We start from the raw sequence: 26,201 nt of genomic DNA on the forward strand, positions 1-26,201 counted from the left end.
GTTTACAAGGATTGGCTCTTTTTAAAATATGTCATTTTCCCCTCTTAAACTGTTATTTTGGCAGTTAGCTTGTGATGCTACAGTGATTTGTTTACATAGTTGATACCCTTTGATAGGACAGTGCTGCAGATTTTTCTTAGCAACAATTTTTACATAAATAAAATCCTTTATAGATAAGACATCAAGTTTTAATGGTGTAACTGAGTTATTAATCAAATAGCTAGTAGTTACGAAGAACTTCGGAAAAACTTACAAACTTATTTGTGATTAGGCGTACAAGTTATATTGTTTACTAGAAATTTATATGTCACTAAATTAAAAGAGGCTTCATCACATGAAAATAATTCGTACGTAGGGATGAGTTGTTATTCAATGTTTACACCCAGTAGTCTATTAGCATCAGCTTTGTTAGCATTATTTGCAAATTCCTACTCATTTCAAACTGCGTGAATAGTAACTAGTACTCTGAAACACACATTTAAAACAAATTTACAAAGGATAGTTGCATAACATTAATATTATTGACCCCATAAAACATTCTAAAGGTCCAATCCAGTTTAGTTACATTGCTAACTAGCTAAGAACACAGGAAGAACTTTATGTATAAACTTGATAATGGATTTAAGAAAAGCTGGTGCAACCAAACCAAAGTATGAATTTGTGTATGTGGCACAAGAAGAGATATTTTGTTGAAATGCATGATGGTACTTTTCACAGGCCAAAAGGGAGCTCTTAGGCAATGTTTTCCCATGCAGGACATTATGTGTCAAATGACTGTTGTGTTATATATTATCTACCTTTATGTTCAAACACAGCCTACTTTTTTACCCCTCAAAACCCCTCCCCCTCACCAAGCATGGCACTTTGGGAATGTACCTGTAATGTCACTTGAGATTTTTTTGCAAGTTTTTTTTCTACCATCATAAAGTGCAGTGAATATGTAAAAGCATAAATCCATGTTGTTTATATTAGGTTTTTCTTTGCTAAGTTATATTCACAAAAGAAAAACAAAGTGTGAGTTTGTATCACTGATACATATATTTTGGTAAGATTAATAAAGAAAATCATTCAAATATATGTTTTCAGTTTTCAATTTTGTTTTATCACGTATATGAACTGAAATTACATACAGTATGTTTTTGCCCTCTATTCAAACCTTTTACACTGGAATTTATCCTCTTTCTTTCCAGTCACTCCCCAAGAGGACAAGTTTCCTGTCATTATTCTGCAAAACATTCTCATCACATTCCTTCCCGCAATCCTATGTGCTGCAGAGCACAAGAGCACTGACACCTGGAAGACACCGTGTCATTACACATGTGCAATCTGATGCAATTCAACACAATGGCGCTGCAAAAAAACAAAACAAAACAAAAAAACCCATACAACTTTTGTGGAGGTTAACATTTTCAGAATCGCATAAAATGGCACGTACAAAATAATGCAATAAATTACAATCATTGAATTGTACATGTGTTCATTATATTACATCCACTTTACACTATATGATTGCTCTCTTGTACTCACTGTTGTTGTGTTCAACACATCACAATGTGCAGCATTGCATTACATGTATACCAATTGTACAAAGATAACTTTGCAAATTTAATTCATTCACTTTAAATGTAGCCTGTTGTCACAAATCTGCGGATCCTTAACCAGGCAGAATCCACCTATGTTTAATCTTGTGTGATTAGTATTCGGATCAATACATAAATTCTTTTAACGTGTACCTCTGCTGTCTCAAAAAAAATCAGCCCAGTCAGAAAACTGTTCAATTAGTAGAAGCTTGCATTCTTCACTACTCTTCTGTACATGCTACACCTCAGCTATTCAGTTGATATTGCTAACATGTCCTCCTCTCTTCTTCAACCTTTGGCGATTACTTTAAAGCTGCACTAAACATGTTCCTTTAATATTAACAATGGATCAAATGACTGTGTATAATGTAAAGCAGCTCCCTTCAGTTTTGCTGACCTAGAATTGGTTTGCTTTTCCTGCACACTTTTATCAGCCCAGTCTCCAGCCAGTAGCAGGCAATGAAAACACGTTCATAAACCGACTTTATGCTAACTTCCCAGCACCAAACGGCAGAGAGACAGAGTTTGCGACAGGATGGTGAACAATTTGAGCATTTAGCAACTAAACACTTTCTACAACCTCATAAGCTCATAATATGTCAATATGATGACTAATATACTGGTCTGACAAAAGAGAGAGGTATAACGACTTTACCAAAATTCAAATTACTTAGATACTACACCAAATGTTTGTTTTACCTTTTAAAAGAATGTTTAATTTTAAACAATAAGTGAGCAAGAAGCCACTTAGTGAGCATAAACCCTTTGCCGAAGCTGCAGAAGTCACATGTCAGACATGTGACCACAGAGTTATGGGACTTTAATGCCCCTATGTTGTGTAGGATTTGAAAATTTCTGACTCTTATTGGTATAAAAACAAACAGTGACCAACTAACTATTGCAACTGGATCCAGTAGCTGCAACCTCATGACTCTCTGTCCCAGAGAACAGAGATAAAGTCTCATGCAGTCAATGTATTTTCATGAGAATACACTGCACAGCTTGTAGTGATAGATTTTCCAAATTCTCTGTGTTTTATTCAGCTTTGCTCATGGAAAGGACAGATATTTCACAGGTACATGGCCAACTTGTCTGCACCCCATTTTGTCTGAGCACCGTTGCTGGGCATCCCTGCAGTATGAGGACAAAGTGGTCAGATGTCCACTCACTTCCCCCGATAGGAAGCAGGATTTCCTCCTGTCATCTCTTTCTACTGACTTGTATCATCATTGCACTCCTCACCCGAAGCTTTGCAGACCTCCTGGGGGCTACTATCCCACGAAAACCCCTACATCAGCAAAGTGCCCCAGAGTAAACCCAGTCCTGATTTACCCTGGCACAGTAAATATGAAGCTGGCACATTCCTGATCAGATGTGATTCTCTTAAATCCTCTGACACCTGATACTTCTTCAAAGGTAGTTTTGCTTAATAACATGTGTTCGCTGGGTTCATTATTAACCAGGCACAGATTTAGCACAGACTGAAGGTCTATTTATAGTTATAAATTATTTTTTTTCCCAATAGATCAAAAATCTCAGATAAAGGTAATATATTAAAGCCTGCTTTGATTAATGAATTCAGAAAAAACAGTTCCTCTTTAGCCTTTGATTTATTAAAAATAGAAATATTGTCCTATCCTGACACAATGTGTTTCCTTGAAGCTATCATTGGTGACTTTCAGTTTTTATTTTTTCATAGTGAGACCAGATTTCTTGCTTCCCACTTCCTGTCTTCCTATCCTCTGCCAAAAAATCTGTGGAAGCTCAGGGAAATTGCTGTCGTTTGACCAACCTTAGTTACCCATGTGACAGGATATCCATCAGTGTGATTAAGGGGGGGGGGGGGCACCATGTCTCTGTGTCATTGTTGCTCCATGTCACACACCTTAGCACACACCAGACCCCTTCTCTCATGACTGGAAAACTCTCCAACCACCTCATCCACCACTGAGTGCAAACGACACACAGAGGATAATGTTACCCTGTTCAAACTTTGCTGTGGTCCTCTGTCTCCTGCAAGTGCTCCTCATTACTGCTGACATAGGTACGTACCCCTGACTCCTTTTTTATCCATTCAACTTGGCTGTGAGTAAAGATTTGGGAGTAATTGTATTGTACATTCATTTGAAATTGTCATATAAGATGTGCTGCTGAAGCTGTCCTGTTGTGCTCCAGACAGCGGCTCCTTCCTGATCTTCAATGAGAACCACAACAAGTGCATAAAGGTTGAGAGTGCCACCTCCCTGACGGTGGCCGTTTGTGATCCTCACGCCAAAGAGCAGCAGTTTCGTTGGGCATCGGAATCGCGCATCCTCAGTCTGTCCCTCAAGCTTTGTCTGGGGGCCACAGAGATTAAAGACTGGGTGAAGGTGGTCCTCTTTGATTGTGATGAGAATAGCGAGCTCCAACATTGGCAGTGCAAGAATGAGACCCTCTTTGGCCTAAAAGACCAGGACCTGCATTTAAACTGGGGCAACCGCAATGAGAGGAACATAATGATCTACAAAGGCTCAGGGTTGTGGAGTCGCTGGAGGATATTTGGCACCCGGGGTGACCTTTGTTCAAAGGGGTATCAAGGTAGGAAGTGTGGGCACACAATTACACTGTAGAGTCTAAACTGTGGTGCAGTTTTTTTTTAGAAAGGTTGAAGGGGTGCTTTTAGAAGTTCTGCAGTGTTTGTTGTGTCAAATCATCCCAAAATTTTTCTGTCCAGAATGCCACAATCTGCAATGCATTGCAAAAATCAAACATATTTGATATAAACATGTTTGATTTGCTGGGAAATATGTAATCTGACTGTTGGACTTGAACCCATCTGCAACTGAATTAAACTAGTCCTGTCTGTAAATGAGGGCAAATTAAGAAACAACAGCAGAGCTTCTATGTGAGCTTGAGAAAAAGCTTCAGTGTGGCAGATGGGCAGCCACTTAATACTTTATGTTACTGTTGAGAAATATATCATAAATGGTAGACTAGCCATCAGCTACCCCGTCCACATACATCTGTGTACTCTTGTTCTTCAGCACTTTAAAATATGCTGTCTAATGCGTACAAAGGTAGATAATGTGCTTCCAAATTTGTTTGTTGAAAGAACCCTTTCAACAACATAAAGTATTGCATAAAGTAAGGTCCATAAAGGAATTGTTTAGTAAGTTTGTAGTGGAAGAACTTGATTGGCCTGCACAGAGCCCCGACCCCATGACCTCCATCTAACACCTTTGGGATGAACTGGAACTGCGAGCCAGGCGTTCTGGCCCAACATCAGTGGAAGTTTAGCTTGTATTATTTGGCTGAACAATTTTTTATTTTGATGATCTTTAAATCCGTGCTCTGTGTCTCCTCAGAGATTTTCACAATAGGGGGCAATGCCTTCGGAGGTCCTTGTCAGTTCCCATTTCGGTTTATGGAGAAGTGGTACGCTGAATGCACAAAGGTCGGTCGCTCAGATGGACAGCTGTGGTGTGCAACAGAGAGAGATTACGATAAGGAGAAAAAGTGGGGCTTCTGTCCCACCAAATGTAAGTGGGAGATTTTATTTCAACCATTTCACATCTGTAATAATTAGCATTCCTAAAGAGAATGCAGAATCAACCTTTGTTGTAATTTCTCTGAGCGTGATCATTGAAGAGGTCAGCGCTGACAGGTCTGGTTTCTGACCCCCCCCAGCAGAACACTATCACTTCCTCTCATGAGTTGTCAACAAAGCACTGTTCTTGTTTTCCTCTTGTCTCAGGTCTGTATTTCCTCTGACGCTGCTCTGAAACTGTGGCAGAAATGGGACAGAAAAAAAAAGCGAGCTCACTGTTACTGTACTTTTCTATGAAGTAAATCATTTCCCTAAGTTTTATAATGTTTAGTGCTTCATGTCTCTACCGGAATGCAGCATCCTCAGGTTGGGACACTGACCCGGTCACAGGGGTTCAGTATCAGAGGAACACACAGTCAGTGTTGACCTGGCATCAGGCAAGAAAGAGCTGCCAGCAGCAGGGAGCCGACCTCCTCAGCATTGTAGAGCTACATGAACAGTCATACATCTCAGGTACAAAACCAGCCTCGTCTCAGTTATCCATACCACACAATGAATATTATTGAACAGTGATAGCGTTATAATGTATGGGTTGACACAGGGTTGACTAATACCTTGGGGACATCTCTGTGGATTGGACTGAACAGCTTGGACTTTGAGAGTGGATGGCAGTGGAGCAACGGAAACCCATTCAGATATCTAAACTGGGCCCCAGGTTAGTGAAGGCATGCAATACAGTGTGATGGAGGCAGGATATCATTGTATGTCATGGTTTCACTTAATGTGACTGGCTGCTTGATACCAACAGTAAGATTCTTAAATTCAATTAACTTGCGACTACATATTCACGGTTGGAGCAAGTGATATTAATGAACTTTAAAAACTAATAATACATGGATTTCCAATAGGTCATCCCTCATCAGAGCCAGGGCTTACCTGCGCAACTCTAAACGCTGGAAAAGCCTCAAAATGGGAGAGCAGCGCCTGCACCAAGAAACTTGGTTACATTTGTCGCAAAGGGAACTCCACCAGTCTGCCCCCACCACCGAGTAAAATGATATCACCATTCAAAATGAGCACAAAGTGGCATATTTTTAGAGAGAGTCTTCGTTCTCACATCCTTTGGTCTCTATCCACAGACAAAAACCAGCCCAGCTTCTGCCCCAGTCACTGGGTTCCATACGCAGGTAACTGTTACTACCTGGAGAGGAGCAAGAAGATGTGGAGGGATGCTTTGGCTGCGTGCCGCACACAGGGTGGCGATCTGGCCAGCATACACAATATAGAAGAGCAGAGCTTCGTAATATCTCAATCTGGATACTGTAAGTGTGCGCAAATCTTTTTTTTTCCAGCAATCTGTTGGTTTTTACAACAATCATCAACGCTAATAATTTAAATGTGAAGTCATGTGATATAAAATGGTGAAGAGTAAGAGTAAATAGCCTGATACAAGTGTGTAGAAAGAAGATAACTTGGTCATTTCACAGGAATAGTTGGACATTTTTGCTGAGAAGTAGATAAGAAGGTCAATACCAATCTCATAGTTTCACAGTACGCACGAGGCTATGGCCAGCAGCTAATTAGTTTATCCCAGCATAAACCTGTATGACCAGGATTATATCTTTGGCCAGGCGCAGTAACAGTAGTCTCTGCTGGTTGCCTGGCAAACTCATAGTTAGAGTCCAAGAAGTCACTGCAATGCAACACATCACCACCCATAAAACCACAGACGTGTAATTTTTACACTTCAGTATTTGCGGAGATTAAACTAATGAATGTATTGTTTCTGTTAGTGAGCTTCAGAGGTGTATTTTATTACCTTTGGAAAGAGCCAGGCTGACTGTTTCCCTCTGTTTACTGTTTTGTGCTAAGATAGGCTAGTCAGCTGCTGTACACAAATCAGAGTGCGATCAATCCTCTTATCTCTCAGCGAGAAAACAGAAACTGCACTCTATGACCACATTAACACCTACGTGTGCTTTTAAAATCCACAGTGCCGACAGATGTGCTCTGGGTCGGCTTGAATGATCAGAGGAACCAGATGCTGTTTGAATGGTCTGATCACTCCCAGGTTACCTTCGCCCAGTGGCAGACTGGTGAGCCATCTCATGCCACCAACCACCAGGAAGACTGTGTCCTCATCAGAGGAAAGGTAACACCCATGACTGTCCAGACGCAAAAGGGAACACGTAACATGTATGTGACTGCAATGATAACACGCGTGGTGCTGTTCCTGTCTTATGTACTGTATATGGTCCATGCAGGACGGGAAGTGGGCTGACAACATGTGTGAGAAGACATATGGATACATCTGTAAGAAGAAGGCCTCCATCAAACCAGGTGAAGGCGCCCAAGAGGAAGCCAACCCAGGATGCAAGCTTGTGAGTGATGTAGCTTCCTTTGAATAATGAGTGTAATTATACAACAAAGCCTTTATCAGATTTAGTCTCACAGTGTTTTTTTATCATCTCAAGGGCTCGATCCGGTTTGGTTCTTATTGTTACAACATCGGATCTGAGACAAAAACTTTTGATGACGCAAAGCGAGCATGTTCAGAGGCTGGTGGTAACCTGGTGGATGTGGCTGATAGGTATATTTTCCTATTTATTTATGCGTATGTGAAACATTCCCATATTTCATTCGGAAAATGATCGGACACATGCTGACACCTGTTTTCAGAGTATTATTCACTTTGATTAGTTTAAGTCTTAAAACGAGCTGAATGTTGTAATAAGTTCAATTAGCTGTGAATAGTTTGTGTCTTTAATTCTATGTTGTGCTCGTAAATAGAGCCTCTTTTTTTGTGACATCTAAAAGAAGATTGATTTCCAATAATCACATAACCAACAAAGCTTGTGGGTTCATTCTGATTGAGAATTTTATTGCTGCTTTTCTATGTTTTCGTGCAGATATGAGAACGCCCTCTTGGTCAGTTTAGTGGGTTTGAGACCAGAGAAGTATTTCTGGACAGGTTTGTCCAACACAGACGACAGATCCACTTTCAAGTGGAGCACCAGAAGAAAAGTCACATTCACTAATTTTAATGTGGGCATGCCAGGTACAGCACACTTCTCTTTAGCTCTGTGCTTTCTTCCATGTTGTCTGATGTTATAGGAACTGTGTGAGTATCAACTGCTTTTTGACTGGATGGGAAGCGTCATGAGTCATATGTTTGATAGCAACATGGTCTCTGGAGAGTAATATCAGTCTGTCGGTTGGTCCACCATTTTGATCAAGACTGAAACAACCACTGGATTCATGTGTCCCTTAGGATGAATTGAAATAACTTTGATAATTCCTTAATTTGTCATCATTGTGAGGTGAATATTTGTCCAATACTTTGGTTTTATGACCTAATACCTGCAAAGCTAATGACATTTCCCATCAGCCTCAGATGTAGTTTGTGCTCAGCGCTAACTAGAAAATGTTGGCATGCTAAAATGGTAAACTAAGATAGCGAACATGTTAAACATTATCATGTTAGTGTTAGCACACTGAGCTTTTAGTTCAAAGCACCTCTGTGCTTATGTACAGCCGCAGAGAACACTGGCAGTAGACTCGTATATCTTTTATTATCTTCACCTACATTGTTATTTACTCAATCTATAATAATCTTTACATCTTCGATCTCAGTTTATTTATGTTTCCCCCTTTTCTTCTGCTGTGTTTAATAAAAGACAGAAAACAAGGATGCGTTGCCATGACAACAGGGGTTTTTGCTGGATTATGGGATGTCGTGAGCTGCAGCAACAAGGAGAAGTATATCTGCAAGAAACCAGCAGAGGGTGTTCACGTGACAACAGTTCCACCCACCACCCCAACCCTGAGCTGTGAGCCGGGGTGGACCCCTGCAGGCAGGAGGAACGTCTGCTACAAAGTAGGAGGACAAACTGAACTAACCTGTGAAATCTATGCAACTTTGAATGCACATGACTCATACTCACACATTGTTCTTTTTCACCCATTAAAAAGTTTTACAGAAAAGCAAACAGCCTCAAGAGAACTTGGCATGAAGCGCAGGACTTCTGCAAGGCCATTGGTGGGGATCTGATGAGCATACACAGTATGCAGGACCTGAACAATGCTCCGTATGTTAGCTTAACAGCTTGTACAAATCAGAATTTACATTACGCTACTCAGCCATTCAAGTAATCAGAACTGCTGTTTTCTGCTGTCGTAAAGGTTTCATTCCTCTGATCCTGCCTGGATTGGCTTCAGCCTGGGTACCAATAAAGGCTTTGTCTGGAGTGACGGGTCGGCTGTATGTAGCACTTAATAGTTGTCACAGAAAATTACTCACTGTCATTCTCAACGCTGGTCTAATCATGTGTATTTCCAAAAATTATGAGCTAGTCCGACTACGAGAACTGGGGCTTTGGTGAACCAAACAACCACAATGATGATGAACACTGTGCAGAAGTCCAGTTTTACTACGGGCGGCACTGGAATGATCGGCACTGCGAGGCCTACAATAACTGGGTCTGCCAGATACGCAAAGGTAAGACCGACCGGAGCTCCAGTTAAGTAGTTGTACGAGGAAAAGTTAGACCTTTTTCCTGCTGTACAGACTCTCCCTTCATGATTCTTGTACTTTCAGGTGTGACTCCAAAACCTGAGCCTACCATAATTGTGCCAGGTAAGCTTCAGCTGAAATCTTTCTGTTGTACGATTTCTCTAGCAGCATGGCTATGAGGTTGGCAATGCTGGTCTGTTGGTCCACCAGTTTGGTCCAAAATAAAATATCTCAACAAACATGCATGTATGTACAAACAGCTACGGTTCCTGGAAGATAAGGGTTATGTCTGTGATCCTCTGACCGGAAGACCTCAAAATTTGCTCTGTACTAAAGTAATTCTGTTCCCATCAGCCTTAGCCATTCTGTTTAGTGCTAAATAGCAAATGTTAGCATCTATAGTAAACATTATACCTTATATCAGCACATAAATGGTGTAACAGCTAACATATCAGCGTGTTAGCATTGTCACTGCGCACATGTTAGCAGGCTGACATTAGCATTTAGCTCAAAGCACCACTGTGAGTTAGTGCTACCTCACAGAGCTGCTAGTATAGCTGTAAACTCTTAGCCCTGTTTTCCATCAGTCTCTAATACTGCATCTGTGGCACATGTGCTAACAGTTTTGTTCCCTCCACAGTATACAACACCACAGAGGATGGCTGGCTTATATACAACGACACGCAGTATTTCATCAACACTGACAACCTGGATATGGAAGCTGCTCGAGCCTTCTGCAAGAAGGGCTTTGGTGACCTTGCGATCATCACAGGGGAGAGTGAGAGGAAGTTCATTTGGAAACAGGCAAGAAATTTTGGATATTGTGTATATGTTTAACACTGAAGTTCAGAACGACAACATGTTGGATGTTTGGATATTTAACCTTAACATAGTGTCCCTCTTCCCATGACAACAGATAGCGAAAGGCCCCGATGCGCAGTACTACATTGGCATGACGGTGAATTTGGATAAATCATTTAGGTAAATCAAACTACATACTTTAGGCCCAATACTGGGCGGACTGGCTGCCTCCCATTAGCCATCCATCAACGTCTATTCTGAAACCTGAAACACAAATACAGATGTTGAACAAAGGTTTTTTATTAGTAATGTCTTGCTCATTATGTTATTCCCATTTTCAGCTGGGTGGATGGCACCCCTATAACATACACTGCATGGGAACAGAATGAGCCCAACTTCGCTAATAATGATGAAAACTGTGTGACTATATACAAGAGCATGGGTGAGTATGCCATACTGTGTTGGGTTCATGAATATTAGCTAACCTAACTTAACCTAATGAATTTGACTCTGCACATACAGGCTACTGGAATGATATTAACTGTGGCATGGAGCTACCTTCTGTTTGCAAGAGAAGCAGTAGTTTTGTCAATACAACTGTGGCCCCAACCGGTGTTCCTACAGGAGGATGTGCTCCAGAGTGGCTGTCTTTTCATGGAAAGGTAGTGACGTGTTTACATTACATAGTGTTTGTGCAAGTACTCTCACTGCCAGAAGGGGGAGACAAAAGCTCCCCACTGCAGGTTTAAACTCTTGGACGTGCTTAACCTCTGCTCTGGTAAAACATGTGTTCCCATGTTTATTTTACAGTGGTGTCCTACTGTCCTTTTGCCTGTTATTCTAACACACAGTGCAAATTCCTTGTTTACACAGTGCTACAAAATTGTGGGGGATGACAATAAGAGCTGGCAGGAGGCCAGGAAGTACTGCATCAACCAGGGAGGAAATCTGGTTTCTATCCTCAGCGAAAGAGAGCAAGGTGAGAGATACCAGAAACATGTTGCTAATATTCGCAAAGCACTTTGTGGTTGTCTGTAAAAGATTTCACTGCACAGTCATGAAGTGTGGAAATAAGCCACAGTTTTAGGGAGATAGAGAACAACTTTGTCTTCTTTTCTAGCATTCCTAACAACACAGATGCTGAAATACAATGATGATTTCTGGATTGGCATGAATGATGTCAACTGGGAGATGCACTTTGTGTGGACGGACGGCAAAGGCACTTCATACACCAACTGGGCCAAAGGCCATCCGACGACAGTGCCTGACGGACGCTATGCGTTTATGGATGAGGTTACATCAGCTTCTATATCCAAAGATTTTTCTGTCCTTCTCTCTCTGTCCTGCAGTTTAAGTTTGACAATGTGACGGCCACATGCTTCCAGACTAGTTGCAAAGAAGTGTGACATAAGCATGAATGACCCGAAAACACCTATCCTAACCTCAGACATTTACAATAAAGTTTAATAAACAATTTTGAACCACCATTAAAAGTACCAATGTAGTACCGAGTGCTGTACTTAAGTAAAATACCATAGGTACTTGTGCTTTACTTGAGTATTTCCATACTGCTACTTATTATAATTCTACTCCACTACAATTATCTAATAACTTTTTTTACCATTCCTATAAAGGTTTATATTGTACATGAAGAAAACAACATATGAAAAACTTATACAGTGCAGTTCTAAAGATTAAACCAGTTTTTCTTAACATTTTTCAACAACTTTAAGTAAAAAAAATAAAACTGCAAGGAAAACCACTTGAAATGGTACAACCGCTGGGAAATAATGCATCTTTTTCTGCCTGACAGACATTTGACTGTGTGATTATGGTGGGCAGCGTGTCCAAAATAACAGGACTCTGGAAGGTGGAAGACTGCCACTCAAAACATAGCTTCATCTGTAAAAGAAACATTGGTGAGTAAAATATTAGCGATGCCATATTATCAACAGCTACATTGACCGAATTAATTGTCCACTTTAACTGGGGACAACATCAACGTTAAATATTGTGTTAGAGAGCTTTTTTAGCTGAATGATTTTTGCTGTTTCTTGTTCACAAAGATTCTCAGATTGTAGTCCCGCCCACAACGGTGTCGCCCAAGGCTTTCTACAAACTTGGCAATGACTCCTACAAACTGGTGACCCAGAAGATGAGATGGGATGAGGCGAGGAGGCAGTGCCAAGCAGACGATGCAGAGCTGGCCAGTATCCTGAATCCTGTAAGCCAGGCCTACGTCAGCTTGCAGATTTCCAAGTACAACGAGCCCGTGTGGATTGGCCTCAACAACAATGTGGTAAAGGGTCTACTTCAAACAGGGTTTCTAATTGAGACAAGGAACTTTTGGCTCTACGTAAAATTAATGCAAGTTGTTTTTTTGTTTTTTTTCACAGACTGGTGGGCGGTTCAAGTGGGTTGATAACTGGCTGTTGTCTAATACCAAATGGGGCACAGATGAGCCTAAACTCAACTATGGCTGTGTGTATGTAGATGTAGACAAAAAATGGAAGACTGCACCATGCACCAATACCTACTATTCCCTTTGCAAGAAGTCACCAGGTCAGACAATCCTTCCATTAGTTCTAAGGGACTATATACTGCACATAACCAAACAGTAAGTATGTTTACTCATGCAATGTAATATCACTATTCCAGATGTAGCTCCCACTGAGCCCCCACAGCTCCCCGGAAGCTGTCCAAAGAAGCGAAAACCCTGGATACCTTTCAGAGGCCATTGTTATCTCTTCCTCAGCTCAATGGTGGACAACTGGGCCCATGCCTCGGTTGAATGTCTGAAAATGGGTATGTTATGAAGACTTTGCACTAATAAATTCAGATTTGTGCGTGTGTAAAATCTTGACAGCATGCTATTGTGGCTGTGTTGTCCAGGTGGTTCTCTGTTAAGCATTGAGGACCCTCAAGAGGGTATGTTCATACAACAGAACCTGGAGCTTCTACAGGATGGTGCCAAGTCCTTCTGGATTGGCCTCTACAAGAGTCATGAAGGTGAGTGTGGCTTACCCAAGTGTCTTGCAGTTCCTTTTTTTCCAGCACATAAAGAATTTAATTTGTTATTGTATTATTAGTATTGTTTGTTTATGCTTGTCAGCATAAAGCAGTTAAGCATGTTGATTTCTTATATAACAGCTGCAAAAGGAATGCACTATGAGCCTTAGTGTAAAGAATATCCTGTATACAATAACTATGTATTATGGAAGTGGGACACAGAATAGCTTTACTTAGCTCTGGTTTGTATCTCTCATGTATTGCCATTATACTCAAGTCACAGAGCTAAGCATCTGATTTTCCTGAAAATAAAGATAATAAAAATAAAAACCCAGACAGTCATTTATCAACACTTAACCACTGTTCTGAAGATGTTTCCAAAATCCTCAAGGTTCTGCAAACCACCTGGATATGAAAAAGATTTATAACTTGTTTCTCAAGTTGCGATTGATTTCCAAAAATATGAACATGTAATATATTTTCATGCTTCACACAAGTGTATTTATGTTCCCAGGGTCCAGTGTTCCCCAGTTCAACATTATGTTAGCACACATTAACCCTCCTATTGTGTTAAATTGTGTCAAAACCCTAACCCTGAAAATATAGAACTCTTTGTCACATTCCCATTAAGTGCCATATAAATCTGGGGAACATAGGAATGACTTCAGTAGGATAACATAGCAACCACAGAAAAGTTAAAAATATTTGCCATTGTGCAGTGGACTGGATATCATTTTGTCCAGATGGTTAGAAGAGTCTTTGAAGTTTCTTAAAACATCTTAGATAGACCTGAGGTGAGCTGTTAAGCAACCTTCTGAGTGCTTCAAAGATGGTTCAGTGTTCCTTTTTTCAAATCAGATGCTCAGTTCTGTGACTGCAATGACAATACACGAGAGGCACAGGCTGGAGCTATAGGTTGACGTTAAAGTAACAAGCTTCCACGTTTCAGGTGAGTGGATGTGGATCGATAACAGTGCTGTGGACTACACCAACTGGAAAACAGGGATGCCAAAGTCAGAGTCATGTGTGGACATCAGTTCTGAAACTGGACAGTGGAGCACAAACAGCTGCGGCAGATATAGGTCTTACATCTGCAAAACAGCCAAAGGTAAGTTTAATCAGCTGATATGCAGTTTTGAATTGAGCCATCAGTCGCCTAAAATAAGCAATTATTCTCTTGTTTCAGTTATTACACCTACAGAAAAGCCACCATCTGTTGGTAAGTTATTTAATCTAAGGTATATATTGAATATGATGTTTGAAACTGGAGTTATGTCACTTCTGTATGTTTTGCCTGTGCAGCCCACGTCGTTAAAGAAGCTTCTACAGGGTCTGCTGGCATCACTGTGGCTGTAGTACTAGTCGTAATTGCCATAGTCGGACTTGGTGCCTTCTTCCTCTTGCGCAATCGGATACCCAGGATACCCACCCCCGTCTTGGGAGAAAGCACCTTTGACAACAAGTTATACTTCACCAATCCTCTCCGAGCTCCTGTAGACACCAAAGGTCTGGTGGCCAACATAGAGCAGAATGAACAAGCATAGAAAGACAAGAGATCGGTGGTGATCAGAACCATGACAATGATACGATCAGAGATTTCCATCTTGGTTTCTGTCTTTATGTGGGGTCACTTTAATGGGAACTAAACCATCTCAACCAAACCCTGTCGTGTTTTTCCACATCAAGAAGACTGGATCAAAGATAATGATTCATAATTGATTCATAAGTATCTTACAATAATTCATACAAGCACTGGCGCTACACTAAGCGAATTTGGGACAAGATAATATGAGTGAACAATCTTTAACGAAATTTACATGATTATGTGATTTGTGAAATGTGTACAGACTATTTTTTACTTTTACCAATCAACATAACTAAGAGCATTTGTAAAACAAACACTAGTTAAAAATCAAGAAAGGTGAAGATGTTTTATTAATGCAATTAGCCAGATTTTGGGGTTGCTTGTTATCACTGGGGGCTTCATGGGCTGTTCATCAGTTTTGTCCTGGCTTACGACATTGTAAATAGATGCTCAATAAAAGAAACTGAAACAAACAAAGCAGAAGTTTTCTATTTTTTTGCACTTGTTTCTTCTAATAGACCAAAAATGAGCAACATTTTACCACGATTAGTGGAGAACAGTGATGTGATGCATCGAAAGTGACTCAAACTGTTTTAATGAGAGCAGAAAGAAACAGGTTTGATGACGATGGCAAAATGTTCAATGGACACTATTAATTAAGCCAGGCTAAATGCAACATCAGCATGCTATCATGTGCACAATGAAGACGCAGATGCTTAGCAGGTAGAACTATCCAAGTTAACCATGCTAGCATGCTAACATTAGCTAATGAGCACTAAAGACAAAGTAGAGCTGCAACTCGTGGGAATGTTCTCACTGTATTTGGTCTTAGATACAAAGTCAGGGGATTAGAACGTCATACAAGTCTTTAGGATACATCGTCTGGGAAGCATGAATGGAAATTTGGTGCTAATCCATTGGGAAAATGTTGAGCTATTTCAGCGAATGAGTAAAAACTTTGACCTACTGCTGTAGCTAGATGAAGAGTCAGGTGATCACCATGAATGTTTGTACCAAATCTCGTGGTGATCTCTCCAGTAGCTGTTGAGATATTTCACACTGAACCAGAAATGTGAATCTCATGGCGCGGCTACAAGAAAAGTCATGAGGACACATCATCTGGGAACCACGACTGTTTCAACCAAGTGACAGATCAACACTTTCATCCCTGGAGCGATGCCGCTAGCATGGCTATAAATGTCAAATAAAGGAAGTATTTCAACCCTAACAAAAAAAGTGTACAAATCAAACACTTCGATACATTCTTGGGCAAAGCACATCAGCCTTGTTTTTCTTTGATTTTGTCATACCAGGAGTGATTACAGGATGCTTTGATGCGTTTTCTCAAAGCTGTCATTACTGCCTGTCAAGCTGCTAAATAAGTGCTAGATGGGGATGCTCGATTCCTGCCTACTTCTGCCAACAACTCTGTGGAAACTTTTGGAAACTGTTGTTTGGCCAACTTGAACTTGCCATGTGACAGGACATTCATCTCAGTGATTAAGGGAGGAGAGCATCATCTCTCTGTGTTACTGTTGCTTTATTTCACGCATCCTAGCAGACACAAGACTCCTTCTCTAATGACCAGGCTGTGATCCTACAGCTTAATTCACATTTGACTAGAAACTTTGCCTCCTGCAAATCCTCTGCATTGCTGCTGATATATAGGTACATACCAGCTTTGTTTGGAATAACAGCAGGACGTTTAATACATTCATTTGATCCGCTGGTATGTGAGATTGTTTTGAGCAGAAAGATTCCAACTTAGAAGAACAATCAAGTAATCTGTAATTCCGTTTTTCTAAGTGATTTTTATTCAAAATCATAAATAATTAACACATACTTTTAACATTTAAAATTATTACTCTGTCAGGCACCAGCCATTCAATCACCCCTACTAGTGGCTGGCCACCCCCATCACCTAATGTTGAAAATGAGGCAGCATTCTACATGGCAACCACAGCCCTCTAAGGCAGTCGCAGCTAATCCTCAGGAGCTTACTCAACTCTTACTTCTCATAAGAGGGTTTTACCAGCAGCACCAATGCCCAAGAATTATCCCCAAACAAGCACTGGATCTTCTGTTTATTCAACCGGAGGAGGAAAACAAACCTAGGTACAGCGGCTGAGAGGAGCAGAGGGGAGAACGGTAGGCCCGGTTCAACCGCTAAGCTTTCTTTATCTATTCTATCTGAGGTATTACTGCAGCTTTTGTCCTCTCATTACTCAGTCGGTTTGACCTGCAGGGTGCACAGTGTGGGAGGATGTTGGAAAGTGTTGCGAACAGGCTTGCCATGTTTTGCATTGTATGTTTGATCTGTGATGACTCAGAGATCATTCAGCATAAGAAACCCTTTGATTTGAACGTCCCCGGTGCTTTATGTATGGGGCAGCTCTGGGGCTCGTAGTCAACACGCTGCATGCTTTCACTCATACCAGCTCCTGTCTTGTTCTTGAACAATTGATGCTGCTAAATAAGGCAGCCGGTTTGATTTTTATACCATTATGAAAACTGACATTTTTGAACACATTCAGACTTTCTTAAATTGAGCTACAGACTGAAGAGGTGTAGCATTTCCAGTGACCTTTGTGCTATTTGACCAGCACTTTCTAAACACTACTTTGTGTTAGATGTGGAACTCTGTCTGTGTGAGCCTCTACATTGCGTTAATTAAAGCTTCTCTCTAGTTTTCCTCAATACTAATTATTTTCTGTACTGTCTCCCCCTCTGCCCCTGTGCTCTCTCACTTGCCTGCACTAATCCTTTTGTTGTGCACTGAGGGGCCCAGGCTTTGGCTGACCATTCGGCACTGCAAGGGCTGGTTTAGCTGAGGGGTGCCCACCGAGCCCTCCTGTCTTCCACCAGATCAAGCGTACCTATTATTCACACCTCCTACAGCTCTTCTTTTCTAAAAGCTTTCCATCCTGCCTTCTTGTTCACCTTGAAAGAAACTTCTCTTTGAATTGACTTGTTTGTGTTTTCTATCCATCATCTCCTTGTTGTATCAAGCCCTAAGCCAGTCCTGGGAGCTTGAGGGTGTCGGACGGCCTTGGTAGGAACATGCACTTCAGGAGCAGTGCTCCCACCTTGCTGCTGCTGCTGCTGCTGCATCTTTGTCTGCTGGGGAGGGTGCTGGAGGTGAAAGGACAGGAGCCGGGGTTCCTGCAGGAGGCTCTCAGGGCCTTGGATCTGCCCCTGGGTACCGACGACGCGCCACAGCTGCAAAAGAACCACACCGGGATCCTAATCAACAAGCTCCTCCAGGCGGTGCACTGTGCAGAGCGGATTGGCACCTCGCAAGACATCTGTGACAAGGTAAGGCTGATACCTGTCTTAATGTTACCATACAAATATCACTACATGATAAACTGAGCTACTTTTACATCCATATGGAAATTTCTTTTTATGCATTCATACCATTCCTGCCTGCCTATTTTAAGAAATGTACTTGTTATGCCTGGAATGTGAGTGAATGTGGAGGCTTAAGTCCTTGACCTCTATGGGGCATTCATGCTGAGCGGCTTTAGACAACCTTCAGTTTGACATAATAAACTGCATAGAGTGGCGTTAGAGGTACTTCACATGTTTGTGCAGGCGGGCTGACAATAGGATTATGTGTGTGTCAAGCCTTGAAAGTGAGATTGAAAAATGAAGAGCAACTTTCTACTTTTCCTCATTGTCTGCCGAAAAGTCTGCTCTCTCTAACAAAGAATAGTGCCTTGCTCGCTCTCCTAAGCCTCTATATTTTACTGAGTGGACCTAATTGGGCATGTATTCCCCTCGGCAAAGCACAAACAGTAGCACAAAGCTTTTCTGAGAAGCAGAGTACAGTATATTCATTGAGAAAACAGGCCTTTTGTCAAGCGGGCTCTTTTCCATCACATGCTGACGTGTAACTCTACGGTCAATACGCACATGACCTGATATTTTGTGACTATCTGTCCTTGCTATCTGCCTAAAATGTTTCTTTTTTTTGCATGTTTCTGCTCTTGTTGCAGTGCTTGACACCAGATGTAGCTCTCTCAGTGCTCGAGGATGATGGGAAGGCCTACCTCACTCAGGAGGACTACCAGCAGATCTCCACTGTTCTGCTGTACTACATAATTAACTTGCAAGACCTGTGTGTGTCAAATGCTGCCTCTCCTTCCTCCCTTTCGTCCTCCTCATTTGGGAACTATCAGTTCTACCTTTTGGCCCTCATCAATCTTCACCCAGCTGAGGACAGCCAATACCTATCATCCAGTGAAACAGAAAGTATTCTGCAGCTCATCAACCAGCACTACCAACCCTCCAATCAAGACAGCTCATCGGATTTGCAAGTAAGGAATTTTTATCTGAGAGATCCATCCCGTCCAGACAGTTACACATCCAGATATGATCATTTCATCTTTGATCCCACAGTGTATTGATGCCCTTGGCCTCCTTGAGGATGTTAACGTGCAAGAAAATCCAGGTGCTGGCAAGTCTTCTGTGCCCAAACTGGCTGCAGCCATCATCAGCCATATCCTGCAGGGCCACTGCTTCAGACGGCGGAACCTCCCGTCTCCTGCTTTCTTTACAGACTATATCTTTCAATCCCTAAATTGCACAAGTAACCTGCAGATAATGGGTAAGTACATGAGCACAGTTGGCATGTTAAGCACATTTAGACAGACTGACATTTGTTTTTATTTAAGGAATTATTGATGGGAACATCTGCAGCTCTTCTTAGCTCTGTTTTCTTTAGAAAATCTAGCCCATGGCAGGAAACTTTGGCCAATCACAGGTCATTTCAGTGAGAAAGCATTCGTATTGGCTGTTGCACAAATGCAGATGTGCATGTTTGTCAGTTCTGACAGTGAAATCCGGATTCACTGGCAGAAAATCCTGCAACTTGCGATAAATTTACAATACCTCCTTTGCCCACAATGGCGTATAAAACATGCATGTAAACATGTCTCAGCTCCACACAGAGCTTCAGACTCATTATTTTCGATGCCGTGGAGCTTATATCAACAAGTGGCAAAGATGCATCATGACACACAGCGAGGAGCGAGGGGGGACAGTGGCTTTCACATTCCTTTTCCATGTTATTAGAGGTCAGTGTGACAGTCAATAATATAGCCTCCTCGCCCGCTTTTTCTCGCTCCTCATCGCTTGAGGCAGAAAGGATGTCAGCTACTGCTTTTGGAGCCTGGGGTGCCCTGCCCTGGGGCTCTGACGCATTGGAGGGGCATCTCTGAGAAGATGAGTTGGCGTGAGTTTCACCGACTCCTTCTCCTGCAGTTCACACTTGTGGGTTTGGTGGGAGGGGCTTAGCAGAGTGACAAGAGGCAGCAGAGAGAGAAAAAAAGTTTTGCATTGTATGTGTTCGAGCTGCCTACTGCAGCTTTAAGTAAATTAAGTAAATCATTTCAAGGGTTTCCTCTCGCTGCCACTGAATAGGAGGAATGAGTCATCACGCATGAAAGAGCCACTAGCCCTCTTGAAAGATCTTCATTAGTCTGGGTTTTTAAAAGAGAGACTTCTAAATACTGTTTCAGCTGCTTGTCCATGCTGCTAAAAATAAAATACAGTCATCTTTTATGTGAAAACGGTCAAATTTATTATTAAATACAGGCAAGTTCAATCCAAAATCTCAGTGCGGTATTGAACGTTCATACTGGTCACAACCATTAGTGATCAATCATCTTAGCTGTTGTTTGTTGTGAGAACTTTTCTTTAGTGCCATCTGCATTAAGTTGTATTTTCACAAAACACCAGGTTCATTTGGTTGAATCTGACCTGGTGCTCAGTATCGTGATGCATATCATGATTTTCTGCTTAGACTTGGAGGAGCTGCTTCATGAGCTGGGAGTAGGACAGGACGGAGCGGCACACACTCACAACAGGAAGAGACGGAGCATCACTGGGTGTCCGCTGGATGGATGCAATCATGAAATTGGAGAAATAAGCCCGGACTGGGCGCAGGTGAGGCTGAGGCGTTGATTTAAAAGAAAAAATTCTGCACTGAGAATCACAAGAAGCATGAAAACATACATGCAGGTGCCGTGAGGCTTGATTTTAAGAGCTTCCAACTCATCCACAAATTTCCGTTTCCCTTTGAATCTATTCAGGTATGTTTTTCAGCCAATCAGCTGGTGGATATTTTTGCTCTGAATCCTCATTTGCCAATTTCCAAGGAGCACTTCAGACAAATTTGCCCAGCCATCATTCAGCAGTTGCTAGGCAATGCCTGTGAGACTGCAGAGCCGAAAAGAGAAGGATCTCTGCCCACTGCTCTCGAGAGTAAGACATTTTACATGGTGGTTTCCCTCTACAGCCTACAGTCACTACATCGTACAATTTGTTCTGGATATGTGACTTTGTTTTACTAAATTGAGGATGAACTTTTCCATTTCCAATAGTTTCATTTTAGTTCATCAACTGAACATCAATAAGAGCTGTAAATACCTTTTTTGAATCTATAGTCTTAATATCCGGGCAGAAAATAAAATTGTCTCCTCCCTGCAGAGTACGGCTACAGCACGGCTGCTGTCCTGCTCATCACGGTGGGCTCCATGCTCGGTATCTGTCTGATCTTCTTCAACTCCTGCAAGGAAACTTACACACTCATCCTGCAGCTGTTTGTGGGCCTGGCAGTGGGAACCCTCTCAGGAGATGCCCTCCTGCACCTCATACCACAGGTATAGGACACAGAGCCACTGCACCATCCTCTGTAACAGTGAGTCAAGCACCATACGTGTATGAAGATGCTCTGTTTTGACTGTGGAGTAAGTGTCTAATTGTTTCCCTCTTTGTCTCCTCTGGAGATCCTTGGGCTCCATGATGACACACACAGCCATGATGACAAACACTCCACAGAGGGAAAGGAGTATCTGTGGCGGATTCTGGGCATGATCGCAGGGATCTATGGCTTTTTCCTCATTGAGAGGATCTTTTCCTTTTTGGTTCCTTCTCATGGCCATGTAAGAGTGTACTTTCTTGTAGCCCTTATCAATTAAATGAGACAGCAACAAAACACTCAAAGCCTAGTGTGTCAAGGGGAAGGTGCTGGAGTTGGAGCTGATTTTCTTTATCTATCCAGAGGTTGAACTTTTAGAGTTTTCCATGGACAAGCAAGTTTGCGCCAAGTCTGAACTTTTGCAAAGTCGGTCTCATGACTTTCTTTTGTTTGCAGGGTCATTCTAGTGACCTTCCCTTGGAGCTCAACTGCAATGGTCAGTCACAGAGGGGCAAGTCCATCTCCACCATACAGCTGGTGAGTCTCATCACCCACCAGACTGAACTAGTCTGTTTTTATTAGTGTTCTTGGCAGGAAAACCACATTCCAGTCATCACCCCTGTTATTTACTTGACAGAGGAGACACAGGGACCATGACAAAGCAGTTCCTGGAACTTAAACAGCAAAATATTAAAACAGTGCTATATATGAAGTGCCTAAATGAGAAAAAAAAAATCTAATTGAGGTGTTGAGCTTCTACAATAGTGGTTTCCAACCTTTTTGGTCTGAATTACCATAACAGCCCTGTAAGATGCGTCCAAGTACCCGTCATCAACCCCACCTGTTATTTTCTAAAGAGTTTGAATACTCTTACTTATCTAAAAGTGGATATTGTTACAGTTATTTTGCATACAAGAAGGAGTAATCCTGGAAGTGTAGTTTAACAATAGTTTTTGGTCAAGTTGAAATGACACTACACTACTAAATTCAACCATTTATCCATTGAATTTAGACACCTATTACAATTTCTCTGCTTTCTTGGTATTCAGTTTTTATGACATTTTGAAAATCCTGTTGTGTCCATGTTTTATAACTTAGATTGGTCAGAGGCATTTCAGGTGCAGTTGGCTTGTCGTAGCTAGCAATTTATCAATTATTACAACAATAAATAGAGTTTAGCATCACATAAATTTGTAATTCACTCCCAAAAAACAAGAATCAAGAAGCATCTAAGTCAACACATTGGGTCAATATTGTGTTTATGTGTTGTACCACTGTGGAGTTATTAAAGTCAATATGTTTTAGTCTCCCTGTTGATGCTTCACTCCCTCACAACTCCACCACCCACGCGTCAAGACAGCACTCATGCACTAGTTATAAACAGTGGTGTTTTGCTAGAGGGCACTGTTGACAGGAGTGCAACCAGTCAATTACAGCACATTTTTGGACAATTGTTATATACAACAGCATAAAACAGATGTGACAATGTCAAAAAATGATCAACCCATCGATCAAAGAAATCTCTCAGCACACATGGTGTAGATCGAATGAAGTATGAATCTGTTGAATCCATATTCACATTTTAAAAAGACGACTAAAATTCACATAAATCTATTTTCCTGCGCTGTTCTTATATAACAGGCGACGAAGAGTGGTGTAGGAGGGAGTGAAGGAACAGAGCATGTAGGATGTTGGAGAATGAGAAGTATTGAATCATTCAGAACGCACTTCATGCTTGTGTTGAATCATGTACAGATGAATACATCAGAACTGGAACATTTCGGACACGGAGACAGGCCAGTCACGTGGAGAGCCTGTTTTTGTAAACTACAGCTTGGGACCTATTTTCCAAACGCTTGTTGCATAAAAATATCCTGTTTTGGTGAATTTGTCTTAGCTCCCCTTGTCTGGCCATTCTTAATTTTGCAAATTAAAATCAAAGGCTAAGAAAATTCATAAATCTGTGCTTTGATTAATCATCTGTATCCTGCAGGGGCCAGTGGATGACTTGGAGTGTACAGAAGTATCTCCTGAACTTGCAGACACAAGGAGGCCTTCACATCAGAGTAAGCTCTGTCACTACGAGCTGCACAGCACAGCTGAATGTGATGTACTTTGTAATTAGTTGCCTGGCATGACAGATTAATTGTCACGGTCTGAGGATGAGCTGTAGCAACACAGGCTCCCTTTGTGTTCCCAGGACAAGGGGTTCCTCTGCTGGCAGTTATGGTAATCGTGGGAGACAGCCTTCATAACTTTGCCGATGGCCTGGTTGTCGGGGCGGCCTTCTCCTCTTCGGCTGAGACCGGCATGGCGACCACCGTGGCTATCCTGTGCCACGAGATCCCGCACGAGATGGGTGAGAGGTCGCGGTGCTTACTTTGGGAGCACTTTTGTTTTTGGCTAAGCTTGACTGACGACTTATCTTTCTTCTGCTTTCTGTCTTGAAGGGGACTTTGCAGTGTTGCTCAGCTCTGGACTCTCAGTGAAGACTGCTGTACTAATGAACTTTCTCAGTGCTCTGACAGCCTTCATGGGCCTCTACATCGGACTGCTGGTTTCCTCAGAGATGGAAGTGCAGCAGTGGATCTTCGCTGTTACAGCTGGGATTTTCCTCTATTTGTCACTGGTAGAAATGGTAAGGGAGCCTTATTAAAAGGATGACGCTGGTGAGATTTTCTCATTGTCAATAAATCCCATGAAAAGAAAAAAAAATATTATTCCTCTGTGCCATAAGATCTTTTTTGACAGAAACTATTAAAAACACACCATTGGGCCATGCCGTTGCACTAGGTACCATGCTCCTTCATTATGAACATGGGAACATAAAACCATCCCATATACAGCATCCAGCTGATGTGAAAACTCACGACAACAGTGATTCCTGACCAGATGTACTTGCACCCCAGGAGCTGCAGGAGTTCCAATTATTATAACTGAGAGTGTCTGAAAAAGCCAACAAACAGTTAGAGAGATAAATGGTTGAAATGTCCGGTTACTGCCACTCCAAATTTAAAATACTAACTTGGCTGAAAGAAATTTTAAAAAGAGGCAAAATTGAATAATCCTTGAAGCCATACCATCTATTAAAGGAGTATGAGCCCTCTGAAGCTGCAGGAGTACGTCTCCTCTGCACTAGAGCATCAAAAGTGCACTGTGCAAGTGCAAATGTGCACCTGAAAGCAGCCCCACCATAACACAGTACATCCATCTCCTATTTGGGTAACATTTCCTTAAAATTCTTTTTTGGAAATTAAGCCTTTTTAGGAAAGTGACCTGTTTTTAAAGACTCTCAGTAGGAATAAATATACATCATGGGCAGTGCTGGAAAGCTGTTATTTAATACTAAGAGATAGATTACCACATCACTGGGTTTGGCCTTTTCACTAGATTTCTTGACAATAACAAAAATATAGAATAATGCTTTTCTTTAAAATATATATATATTTCTATCAAAACTGTTAACAGTATAGTTTTGCTCTTCATTTCTTTCCTTTCCTCAGCTTCCTGAGATGAATCGAGTGAAGACCGACCGACCGTGTCTCATGTTTTTCCTACAGAACCTCGGTCTGTTGATGGGTTGGGCTTGTCTCCTGCTCCTCGCACTCTTTGAACATGAACTGAAATTCTAAATGCATCGTACTTGATGCGCCTCTCCACATGGGCTCGAGCTGAAACAAAGGTTGACTTGTTTTCTAGTGCTTTTTAAAAAAAAATTCTTTGACTTGTTCATCATCTTCTGCTCGGTACACATACAAGTGCTAGTGTGCACAATCAGGATGCTTTAACAAGTCGTTAAGCCAACGAGTGAGTATTTATGATGTCGTAGTCTCTGCACTGGGTAAGAAATGTTTGTTAGCTGTATGAATCCTCCCTTTTTTATACTTCATTATTGATGATTCGTGATTTATTTTTGTATGTTAGGTATGACTGGGTGACTATGTCTGGACAGTAATTAGTTAAAACTCTAATGACCGTATTTGGAAACTTCAGGTACAACTGTGCATTTTTGTTTTTCTGTATTTCCGTGAAGTATTTATGTTTGCCTCAAACACTCAAATCATTCTCATCATCATGAAGTAATTTCTGACCAGCAAAATATAAAGACTTGTAAATCTACTTGTTTTAGTTTATATGTATTCATGTCAGTGTCTTTATACCGAGAGAGGTTTGTGTAATTTAAAAAGTCAGCCCATGTGGGTCTTGTTTTATACATTGGATAGAATAACTCTTTTACAGCCGTGTAATTTACAAGAAGTTTAATGAAAAGAAAAGTGAAATTTGGACCAATTACGAGGACACGACATACAGTTTTCATTTAGTACTCTTACAGTTAATTAACTCTGATTAAATACAATGCATTAAATGTAATAAAATTTCCCTTCCACAATCTGGAGGATGGATAAAGGAGAAATTTAAAAATATGTACTTATCTGCCCTTCTATACTCTGTCTTTCATTAGTCTCTCTCTACAACACCCCCTT

General features: G+C 41.4%; 2 protein-coding genes across 3 annotated transcripts; both read left to right on the plus strand.

The window, feature by feature from the left end:
* The first annotated feature begins 3,464 nt into the window (after window positions 1-3,464).
* Window positions 3,465-15,479, plus strand: mrc1a (mannose receptor, C type 1a). Its single transcript, XM_041961136.1, has 30 exons — window positions 3,465-3,624; window positions 3,756-4,157; window positions 4,925-5,098; window positions 5,464-5,619; window positions 5,708-5,821; window positions 6,015-6,155; window positions 6,246-6,428; window positions 7,101-7,258; window positions 7,371-7,487; window positions 7,581-7,696; window positions 8,016-8,164; window positions 8,784-8,983; window positions 9,079-9,194; window positions 9,289-9,367; window positions 9,460-9,604; window positions 9,704-9,742; window positions 10,260-10,423; window positions 10,536-10,600; window positions 10,762-10,862; window positions 10,943-11,082; window positions 11,294-11,399; window positions 11,541-11,713; window positions 12,234-12,339; window positions 12,487-12,719; window positions 12,817-12,982; window positions 13,079-13,225; window positions 13,313-13,429; window positions 14,379-14,537; window positions 14,616-14,648; window positions 14,732-15,479. The coding sequence occupies exons 1-30, from the start codon at window positions 3,555-3,557 to the stop codon at window positions 14,971-14,973; spliced, it is 4,311 nt and encodes a 1,436-aa protein (XP_041817070.1). The 5' UTR covers window positions 3,465-3,554; the 3' UTR covers window positions 14,974-15,479.
* Window positions 15,480-18,074: 2,595 nt separating this feature from the next.
* LOC121624183 (zinc transporter ZIP12-like) lies at window positions 18,075-25,406 on the plus strand. 2 transcript variants are annotated; one of them, XM_041961815.1, is made up of 12 exons: window positions 18,075-18,329; window positions 19,013-19,333; window positions 19,416-19,623; window positions 20,821-20,963; window positions 21,110-21,281; window positions 21,507-21,679; window positions 21,806-21,961; window positions 22,174-22,254; window positions 23,711-23,783; window positions 23,918-24,076; window positions 24,168-24,355; window positions 25,221-25,406. In XM_041961815.1, exons 1-12 carry the CDS (start codon window positions 18,075-18,077, stop codon window positions 25,347-25,349), a joined length of 2,058 nt encoding a protein of 685 aa, XP_041817749.1. In that variant the 3' UTR covers window positions 25,350-25,406. The 2 variants fall into 2 exon arrangements, with proteins under 2 accessions (XP_041817749.1, XP_041817750.1); XM_041961816.1 differs by lacking the exon at window positions 22,174-22,254.
* Window positions 25,407-26,201: the final 795 nt, after the last annotated feature.

This window comes from Chelmon rostratus, chromosome 20, assembly GCF_017976325.1.
Source record: "Chelmon rostratus isolate fCheRos1 chromosome 20, fCheRos1.pri, whole genome shotgun sequence".
Classification (NCBI taxonomy): Eukaryota; Metazoa; Chordata; class Actinopteri; order Chaetodontiformes; family Chaetodontidae; genus Chelmon; species Chelmon rostratus.

Excerpts from the sequence above, each read along its gene's own strand:
- mrc1a (XM_041961136.1), top strand. The coding sequence starts at position 3,555 with ATGTTACCCTGTTCAAACTTTGCTGTGGTCCTCTGTCTCCTGCAAGTG. Across the intron at positions 4,158-4,924 it reads TTGTTCAAAGGGGTATCAAG|AGATTTTCACAATAGGGGGC; the intron begins GTAGGAAGTGTG and ends GTGTCTCCTCAG. Across the intron at positions 11,714-12,233 it reads GCTATGCGTTTATGGATGAG|ACATTTGACTGTGTGATTAT; the intron begins GTTACATCAGCT and ends TCTGCCTGACAG.
- LOC121624183 (XM_041961815.1), top strand. The coding sequence starts at position 18,075 with ATGCACTTCAGGAGCAGTGCTCCCACCTTGCTGCTGCTGCTGCTGCTG. Across the intron at positions 21,282-21,506 it reads TCTGCCCACTGCTCTCGAGA|AGTACGGCTACAGCACGGCT; the intron begins GTAAGACATTTT and ends TCCTCCCTGCAG. Across the intron at positions 22,255-23,710 it reads CCATCTCCACCATACAGCTG|GGGCCAGTGGATGACTTGGA; the intron begins GTGAGTCTCATC and ends TGTATCCTGCAG.